At 43.3% G+C, this 10,440-nt stretch overlaps 1 protein-coding gene across 1 annotated transcript; it reads left to right on the forward strand.

The window, feature by feature from the left end:
• The first annotated feature begins 202 nt into the window (after nucleotides 1–202).
• On the forward strand, nucleotides 203–8,933 carry RAMAC (RNA guanine-7 methyltransferase activating subunit). The gene is made up of 3 exons (XM_075342768.1): nucleotides 203–294; nucleotides 4,229–4,387; nucleotides 8,638–8,933. Exons 2-3 carry the CDS (start codon nucleotides 4,230–4,232, stop codon nucleotides 8,819–8,821), a joined length of 342 nt encoding a protein of 113 aa, XP_075198883.1. The 5' UTR covers nucleotides 203–294; nucleotide 4,229; the 3' UTR covers nucleotides 8,822–8,933.
• Nucleotides 8,934–10,440: the final 1,507 nt, after the last annotated feature.

Raw genomic sequence — 10,440 nt, forward strand, 5'->3', positions numbered from 1 at the left:
TCTGGCCTCAAATAGGACGAACTCCCATCACTACCAGTGACACCGGACCGGGGTGTACGGTGAAAGGCGGGCGCCCCTACAGCAGAATAACACTAGCCCAGAGGACCACATGACCCTCTTCCATGACGTCATTAGGCTGCGCCTCGTGTATTTTTTTTCCCATTCACTAAACCCTAGTCCCGCCTACTACGGAGGAGGTCACATGACCGCATTTCGTGACGTCATTACCATGCGCCTGATTTAATATTTTGTCGTCCACCTTCCTGCGGTCGTCGTTCTCGGCCTTGCTCTCAGGTAGGTGTGTGTCTGCAGCTGCGGGAGCCGCCGGGACAGGACAGTGCGGGTCCGGCGCTGCTCACCCCGAGCCGGGGAGACGTGTGCCCAGCAGTGATTCCTGGGAACTATGGACATAGTACAGGCTTCATACTGCCCCGTAACAAACAATACAAAAAGAAAAAAAAAACCCTTTAAGAGGAAACGCGTCTTTCGGGTTTGATTTCCAGTGCAGCTGCTGTTTCTCCTGTGTAGGGAGCGCGGTATTTCATCATATCGGTATATCATGCTCCATTGTAACAATAGAAGAGGCTGATGCGGGGAGAATCCTGTAGAGCTCTGTGCTGCTGTGGAAGTTGTGTGTTTTACAGTAAAGGCGTTATTCAGGCTTCTGATATCACAGGGATATTCCCAAGTAATGTTATCCTCTATGGGACACGAAGCTGATGACTGTGGCCCCAGAGGTCATGAGGACGGGGCTCCAGAACCCGTGATCCAGGTTCCATAGACTCATCTTTTATGGCGGCCAGCTGCACTTGCCCAGCCTCTGCTCTGTTCACTGTCTATAGCAAGGATTGGGAACCTATGGCTTGCAGACAAATGTTTAATAACCCCCCCCCCCCTATTTTCTGGTTTGCGAAACGCACTTTTTTTTTTCCCACCCAAAAGTGGGGGAAAAATGGAAGGGTGTCTTACAAACCACATGTGGCTTACCAGGATGGCAGTGGTGGCGCAGGGTCGGCAATACTGAGAGCTTGTGAGGTGTCGCGGTGGCAAGCCCATAGTTGCCTCAGGGCTGCTTTGATTCTCCCGCAGTTGACAAGATCAACTTCAAGAAAATGGCCAAGGCGCGTGCACCGATCGACGCAATGGACTTCAAGAAAATGGCCGCGGAAGCGGCAAGTACACAGATAAGACTTCGCAGCCATTTTTGTGCACTCGCCGCCTCTGCGACTATTTTCTTGAAATCCATCGCATTGATCTGCGCACGCGCCTTGGCCTTTTTCTTTAAGTCAATCTCATCAACTGCGGGAGATTCAAACCAGCCCGCCGCCATTACAGCCCACGAGCCCGCAGCAGTATTGCCAACCCTTTGCACACTGACCCTCTTGAGCCGCAGCACCCCCTCCTCCGTGCCCGCAGAATAGCCTACCCTGCCTCCTGGGACCTTCTGAGCCGCTTCCCGCCGGTGTGTATGGCTCTCTCTGAATTATATTTTAAAATATGTTGCGTTAATGGGTCTCTCAGCCAAAAAGGTTCCCGACCCCTGGTCTGTAGGATGTCTGGAAATAGAGCGCTGTGCTGCAGTTTCTTTGCTAGTGATCAGCAAGTTGTCACAAATCCTAAGAGTCGAGGATAATTTATTTACAAAATAGGTTTCTAATAATCTACCAAACTGACAGTGCAGAGTGTAGGGAGCTGTGTCGACCAGCTCCTAGAGCTGAAAACATATTGGTAGGTTGCCAGTGTTCTAAGTATTGCTTATCAATATTATAACCCTGGACAACCCTTGTTAGACTTTTATGGCATCTTCTGTGGCTACGCTATATGCAGGGGGTGAAATGAGTAATGAACACGTCACCAATTTTCTAAGTATATGTCAGTAAAAAGCCACACAGGAAAAGAAATCAAATCATAGATTACCATACATTATGTGTAATAATGAGAAATGACACAGGGAACGCATGAAGAACCTGCCACTTAGTGAAAATATCAGCTTGTTCAACTGATGGCCTATAAAAATGTGTCTGATTACCATGATGTCACACAGGAAACATCTCGTGATGGGTAAAACCAGTGAGCTGTTAAAAGACCTTTGCAATCTTAAGATCATTTCAGCATAAACCGGCCATGACAAGGTGCTCCCAGCAAGATTGTAGACAAAAGAGTAAAAAGAATTATCAGAAGAGTTGTCCAAGAGCTAAGGACTACTTGTGAGGGGCTACAGAAAGACCTGGAATAAGCAGGTACAATTATTTCAAAGAAAACAATGCACTCAGACTCCATAGCCTGTATGTATGTTCACCCTGCAAGACTCCATTGCTGTACAGAAAGCATATTGAAATGTGTTTTAAAGTTTGCTGAACAACATTCGGACAAGCCTGTGAAATACTGGGAGAATATAGTCTGGTGAGGAGTCCAAAATTGAAGTCTTTGGATGACATAATACACACCATGTTTGGAGGCCAAATGCCACTGAAGATCACCCAAAAAAACCCACCATACTAACAGGTAAGTTTGGAGGTGGGAACATCATGGTGTGGGGCCGTTTGTCAGCATACAGCACTAGCAAACTTCGTATAACTGAAGAATGAATGGACAAATGTACCAAGACATTTTTGATAAAAATCTGCTGCCATCTACCATGATGATGATGATGATGATGATGATATGAGGGTGGACATTTCAGCAAGACAGACAATGATCCCAAACACACAGCCAAGGAAACGCTCAACTGGTTTCAGAGAAAATAAGGCTGGTTTCAGACGTCCGTGTTTTAGGTACGTGTGACATCCGGTTTTAACACAGATGTCACACATACCCATGTTACCCTATTGTGCACTCTCACACGGCCGTATTTTCACACTGACCGTGTGTCCCCGCTATTTCACACGGAGATGTGCCCGTTTTTTTCTCCAGCAGCATGGATGTCACACGGACCGCACAGTGATGTGATCCGTGTGACACGTACCGGAGAAAACACGGGTTTTTAAATAAAGATTTTCTATAGTTACCTGTATCCAGCGATGTTGTCTCCCGCTCTGACCCCCGCTCATTATTTTCATTGATTATTCACTGCAGTGAGCAGCTGGGAGCAGAGGCATCGCGGTGACAGCGAAGGAGACCGCACCACAGAGGACAGCATCGCTGGGGACATCGCTAGTGACAGGTGAGTATCCTGCCAGCAGTGTATGCAGGGACATCCAGGAGGTCATCGGATTTCCCAATGAACTCTGATGACCTGAGGACACCCCTGCGACAACTGCGCTACAGCGAGTGTCACGATGGTGACTTCCAGGGGTTCATGAGAGTTCATTGGGAACCCTGATGAGTCCCTGGATGTCACTGCACAAACTGCTGTATACTCACCTGTCACCGGCGATGTCCCCAGCGATGCTGTCCTCGCGATGTTCCGACTTCCAGATCCTCGGGCAGTGAATAATCAATGAAAATAATGAGCGGGACGCAGCAGAGCCGGAGACCGCATCGCTGGATACAGGTAAATATAGAACATCTTTTCATTAGAGACACATGTTTTACCCGGTACGTGTCACACGTATGCAAACACTGATGTCACACATATGACCATAACCATGCGTGTGACTGGTACCTGATTAAACACGAACGTCTGAAACCAGCCTAAAGCTGCTAGAATGGCCCAGCCAATTACCTCACCTGAATACAATTTGTGGAAAGAGCTAAGGCTCAGTTCATAAAAGGAGCCAACAGAACCTTCAGGATTTGAAGAGTGTTTATGTGGAAGAACGGGCCAAAATCACACATGAGCAATGCAAGGGATGAGGTGTCTTGTAGCTGTCATCAGCAACAAAGGCTTTTACATTTAAGAACGCATGTGCAATATGTGGCACCTGTGTCACTTGTCATTATTACACATCGCCACATTAATGGTTTAATTTCTTTTACTGTGTGGATTGGTTGTTACCGACATCTGGTGAAAAAATTGTCAATAGGACCTTTTAAATATAAATTTACTGAGAAAATCGGTGACTTGTTGAATACTTATTTCACCTGCTGTAAGCGTCCTCATTGCTGGTGTAGGGATTGCACCTGTCAGGAATTGAGGCCACACTTGTGTGTGACCCTGAATTCTCCGGCAGGCAATGTTCCCGGCTCCTATATGACTATATTGACCAAGACGGAGGAAAATTACAGCCTTCAAAAGTAATAAATGAAAAACAGATGTTAATTGGTTATTTCTATTTGTCTCCATCAGAATGACGGACACACCTGATATAAAGCAGACGTATGAAGACATGTTTTCTCACCGCTTCACAGAGCAGGATGCAGAGTATCAAGAATATTTAAAACAGCCAGAAAGCCAGCCTCCTATTGTTGAAGACTGGTGGCGAGGCTACCAAAGGAACCAGGACAGGTAGGTTCCTACAGAACACTTGAAGGGGCTGGCTTCTTTCATCATCTGTTTTTAAAGCATATGTAGCTATAAAAGTGTGATTTCAAACTCTCCCCTTTTATATTGCCTAAATCCACAGGCCAGCGCAGAAGATCTGGGATGTGTTTACCATCTTGCTTTGTTTTTTCATATAGAGTGATCTTCGGATGACTCCTACTAAACTATTCTGCCCCACAAAAAAACAGAATCTAGATGGCGTTTACTTATAAAATCTCATTGAAATCGGTGTTACCACTTTTTACCAGATATACACTGTGTGCAGAATTATTAGGCAAGTTGTATTTTAGAGGATTTTTTTTATTATTGATCAACAGCTATGTTCTCAATCAACCCAAAAGACCCAAAAATATTAAGCTTTGATATTTATGAAAGTTGGAGTGGGTTTTTTTTTTTAGATTTGGCTATCTTAGGAGGATATCTCTTTGTGCAGGTAACTATTACTGTGCAGAATTATTAGGCAACTTAATAAAAACCAAATATATTCTCATCTCCCTTGTTTGGTTTCACCAGGTAAACCAATATAACTGCACAAAATTTAGAAAAACATTTCTGACATGCAAAAACAAAACCCCAAAAAATTAGGGACCCATATAGCCACCCTTTCTTTATGACCTTCAACAGCCTACCATCCATAGATTCTGTCAGTTGCTTGATCTGTTTACGATCAACATTGCGTGCAGCAGCCACCACAGCCTCCCAGACACTGTTCCGAGAGGTGTACTGTTTTCCCTCCCTGTAGATTTCACATTCTATGAGGGACCACAGGTTCTCTATGGGGTTCAGATCATGTGAACAAGGGGCCATGTCATTATTTTTTCATCTTAGACCTTTACTGGCCAGCCACGCTGTGGAGTAGTTGGATGCATGTGATGGAGCATTGTCCTGCATGAAAATCATGTTTTTCTTGAATGATACCGACTTCTTCCTGTACCACTGCTGGAATAAGTTGTCTTCCAGCAACTGGCAGTAGGTCTGGGAGTTGAGCTTCACTCCATCCTCAACCCGAAATGGTCACACAAGTTCATCTTTGATGATACTAGCCCATACCAGTACCCCACCTCCACCTTGCTGGCGTCTGAGTCGGAGTGGAGCTCTCTGCCCTTTACTGATCCAGCCTCTGGCCCATCAAGAGTCACTCTCATTTCATTAATTCATAAAACCTTTGAAAAATCAGTCTTAAGATATTTCTTGGCCCAGTCTTGACGTTTTATCTTATGTTTCTTGTTCAAAGGTGGTCGTTTTTCAGCCTTCCTTACCTTGGCCATGTCCCTGAGTATGGCACACCTTGTGCTTTTTGATACTCCAGTAACGTTGCAGGTCTAAAATATGGTCAAACTGGTAGCAAATGACATCTTCACGCTTGATTTTCCTCAATTAATGGGCAGTTATTTTGCGCCTTTTTTGCCCAACACACTTCTTGCGACCCTGTTGGCTATTTGCCGTGAAACACTTGATTGTTCGGTGATCACGCTTCAAAAGTTTGGCAATTTGAAGACTGCTGCATCCCTCTGCAAGAAATCTCACAATTCTGGACTTTTCAGAGCCTGTCAAATCTCTTCTGACCCATTTTTCTACAGGAAAGGAAGTTTCCTAATAATGAAGCACACCTTATATAGGGTGTTGATGTCATTACACCACACTCCTCCTCATTACAGAGATGCACATCACCTGATTTACTTAATTGGTAGTTGACTCTCAAGCCTATACAGCTTGGAGTAGGACAACATGTATAAAAAGTATCATGTGATCAAAATACTCATTTGCCTAATAATTCTGCACACCATATATGGCCAAAATGTGGAATATACAAAGCCTAAAGCCAAGTGCATTCATCCTAGATTAAATGGAGGAAAACTTTTTTTTTTTTCACTTAGAACAAGATAATTTTCTTTTTCAACATTGCATTCAGAGACAGTAACCCCTTCCCCCGACTGTCAAGAATTGCATCTTTCACACCAGTTTTGATTAAAAGTACCAAATTTAATCACCTATGTGCTACCGCAAGAAATTTACTTCAGTCCAAGACTAGAGTACATGATTGTAGCAAGTTATGATGAAGTGTTAGCTGTGCTTGTCCTTACCCTACAGCTAAGCATGACAGTAGGCAGAGCTGACCAGTACTTAGGTAAAATATCAAGACTTTTGCGCAATGTCACGTTTCTTTATGGGGAAGTAAATGGCAATTCCAATATTTTGTCCTTTTAAATCTTGAGCCAATAACGTGTAGACAAACCTTTTGGTTGTATAAATATGACTTTAGATCCATTTAACACCTTCCTAAGGTATATAGGTGTAATCACCGGCGGCTGCTGCGGGCCGCTGCCTGTGATCTGCGCACATGTCAGCTGATTTGAACAGCTGACATGTGTGCCTCAGACATGAGTGCATTCGTGATCCACCCGTGCCTGTTAATCCCTTAAATCGTGATGTCAACATGTGACATCGCGATTTAAATCCACGCCGCGGTAAATCGTCACTTACCTGGCCCCAAAGGCGGCGCTGTGACGTGATCACTGTGAGCTGATGGTTGTCTGGTAGCATAGGGTCATGTGATGACTCCTGTAGCGATCATGACTCTCTTCCTGTTTCACCCGGCCGACAGTTGCCAGTAACGAGATGGGCATTTTTGGTGATCAGCAGAAATGAATTTAGCGATCACACTGCTGATCCTTTGTCTCCTAGGTGGACTAGCAAAATAAAGTTTGTTTTTTTTTAAAAAAAAAAAATCCTGAAAGTTCAAATCACCCTCCCCAATTCGTCCCATTGAAATTGAAAGGGATAAAAAATATACACGCATTTGGTATCGCCGCGTTTAGAAATACCCGATCTATCAAAATATAAAATCAATTAATCTGATCGGTAAATGGCGTTGTGGCAAAAAAATAAATTTTTTTGGTCGCCGCAAAATGCAATAACAGGCAATCAAAATGTAGCCTCTGCGCAAAAGTGGTACCATTTTAAAAACGCCAGCTTGAGACACACAAAATAAGCAGTCACTGAGCCGTAAATCCCAAAAAATGAAAATGCTACAGGTCGTGGGAAAATGACGCAAAACGTGAGCCGCTTTTTTTGGACAAACGCCTGAATTTTTTTTAACCCCTTAGATGAAAGTAAACCTATACACGTTTGGTGTCTATGAACTCATACCGACCTCAGGCATCACACATGCCCCATAAGGTTTACCATATCCTGCCATCATTATGAGGAAGGCTCACCACATTCTGTATGTGCACATATCATTTGTCTTGGCTCCTATTGGTGAGGTTTTTTTTAAAATGCTGAATAGAGACAGCCATGGTATTCTAATAGCAAACCACAATTGCAATCCTTTGCCACTAATAATGGAAGATTTTTTTTTTTTTTTTTTTACACATTCTGATTCTTAAATATTTTATACAGGTAACATATACCTGTGTATTTTACCTGTATAAAATATAAATTTAAAAGAACTGAGTTGTCAGTGGTTGATACCTTTTTAATGGCTAACTGAAAAGATGGTAATAGCAAGCTTTCGAGACTACTCAGGTCTCTTCATCAGGCTCAGTTATACTGAGCCTGATGAAGAGAATTGTCTCAAAAGCTTGCTATTACCATCTTTTCAGTTAGCCATTAAAATATATCAACCACTGAGGACGCAGTGATATTTAAAAAAATATTTAAAAGAACTATCTCAAATGAATGTGTGAAGATAAAACCATGTAAAAATATACAGGGATCAACAATATAGGTACAGTAACAATAAAGATTAAGCAGTGGATAGATACAATTGCTTAGCAGAAGAGATATGGTACAGAATTAAAAATTACTAATAATGGAATAAATAATAAATAAATATTGTCCCTATATTCTAAATCTCTAATCACTGTTCCATTACCGCAGCGGTTGGCACTCTAAAAATTAGTCAGTTGTGCTCCTGCTCAACGTCGGCTCACCCCCAATACCCCTAGGAAGCCCTAATATAGCTTATTAATAAATGGGAGGGAAGGAGTATTAGAAATAAGACGTACAGGTAGGGTTTAGTTACTTAGCTTCTGACTGCTACAAGTCCATTTCTAAGATCCAATCCAGGACAAATTCGATGCCACTGGCCACACCTCTATCCAGAGACTGATGCGGGCTGCTACATTGAATGTTGATCTAGTGTTTGGCACAATAATATGATTTGTACATTGTCATTTTTATGTGTCCCATTCATTTTCTTTTGATTATAGGCATAGAGATAACAGACAACGGAGAGGCTGGGAAGGGAGACGTGATTGGTCCAACACCGGCTATAACCAACAGCGAGGTGGTAGTGGCTGGGGTAACAACCACCATCAGTACCGACAGGAGCGATCCTACCATTCAGAAGGCCACCATTCCGGGAACCAGAGATATTACTCTGATCGTTATTAGTGTTTAGTTTCTTTTTCTTTTTTAATCAACATTCATTTGCATGTGTGGAGACCAGCAATTCCTATGGCAATTGCATGACTTACCAAAAAATAAAGGTATTTTTAGCACATAAGTTTTTGCAGTGCTGTATGTAGTGAACGTCATCATGCTCTGTGTTTGTGCATTTTGCAAAATGTACTAAATCAAAAATCCAAATTTTCTCTTGTAATGACAATATATCTTATACAACATAATGCAGACAGCATAGCGATCAGGGCAAAAGCTCTGGTAACAGTATTTGGGACCTTGAGCTGGAGGAAAGGAAGTCTGTAACGAGTAGGTGAAGAATAAGCTAAAGTAAAGGGTCCTACACACCCCATATTTTCAGACATTTTGAGGGGACAGGCTGTTTATATACAAGTAAGTTAGTCTGGGGTCCATCCTCACATTTAAATAGCTTTGCCAGAAAAGAACAGATTCATATCTGCTTTCAATGAAGCATTTAAAACTTATTTTGTATGTATATACCCAGGGCTGCCACCAGGAATTTCACGGCCACATACAGGCAAACTTTTCAGGTACCCTTCAGACTCAACCCAGGCTCTACCCCCTCAAACCTTCCACAGTCCCACCGCCACTCGTAAGAAAAACTACACTTCTGCACTACATACTCGCCACTAATCACACATTAACTGTTCCCATCAAACACCATCTGCTGGCTGAAAATGTGGTGTGAGTCATATGTATGTTAGCACCCATGAAGTTGTACCAGAAAATTAAGTATTTCCCCTCATAAAAATTAATAAACCGCCCCTCTAAATCTCTCCCACACACTACCCTTCTGTATAATATCTCTCCCACATACTCTGCCCCTCTGTATAATATCTCCCCGCACACACTGCCTCTATGTATATTATTGCCCCACACACTGGTTGCAGAGTGATGACTTCATCAAGCTGCTGGATGATGTGCACTGCTCTGTCCCACTGATCCTGGAGCCACCACATGGCTAATTTGGATGTGAGGCAACATGCAAATTAGCCATGTGCACTCACCTAAAGTGGCCCCCTCTGCTGCGGCCATACTCTGCAGGCTAGGACTGGGGCCAGGTAAAGAGGGGAGGGCCTGACCCAGGACTTAATAAAGCGAAGTAAGTAGCCCGGCCGGGCCCCCCCTCTTCAATGAGCCCCATACACCAGTAAGAACAGTAATGCCCTGATGATGGCCCTGTGTATACCAGTTGTATTAATATGAGCAGAATCTCGTGTTCTTATGTCATCACTCCTAGTTAGTGATGGGCAAATAGTAAAATATTTGGGTTTGGATTATTCATATCGCATGCCTAGTACTATGCCAGTATTTGTCACTAATAACGAACCTAATGCAAGTTATTGGGAAACCCGAGCATTTTTCTTGAGGATTTCCCAGGAAAATGCTCGGGTTCCTCATTGACTTGCATTAGGTTCTTTATGCGTGACAAATAATGGAATAGTACTAGTGGGATGCCCCAGGGCTGTGGGGTACTCTGTCCTTGGCGTGTGTGACACTCAGGGTAGTTGTGATCGCGGCCGATGCCCCGTTCTGTGACCCTGGGGGTCGGTACAAATATAAAGGGGTTAAAATGAAATAAAAAGTTTTTC

Source organism: Anomaloglossus baeobatrachus, chromosome 4 (genome assembly GCF_048569485.1).
Source record: "Anomaloglossus baeobatrachus isolate aAnoBae1 chromosome 4, aAnoBae1.hap1, whole genome shotgun sequence".
Lineage (NCBI taxonomy): Eukaryota > Metazoa > Chordata > Amphibia > Anura > Aromobatidae > Anomaloglossus > Anomaloglossus baeobatrachus.

What these genes read in the sequence shown, in the direction of transcription:
- RAMAC (XM_075342768.1), top strand. Translation starts at nt 4,230, where the DNA reads ATGACGGACACACCTGATATAAAGCAGACGTATGAAGACATGTTTTCT. An exon ending in TACCAAAGGAACCAGGACAG is followed by an intron (nt 4,388 to 8,637) that starts GTAGGTTCCTAC and finishes TTTTGATTATAG; the next exon opens with GCATAGAGATAACAGACAAC.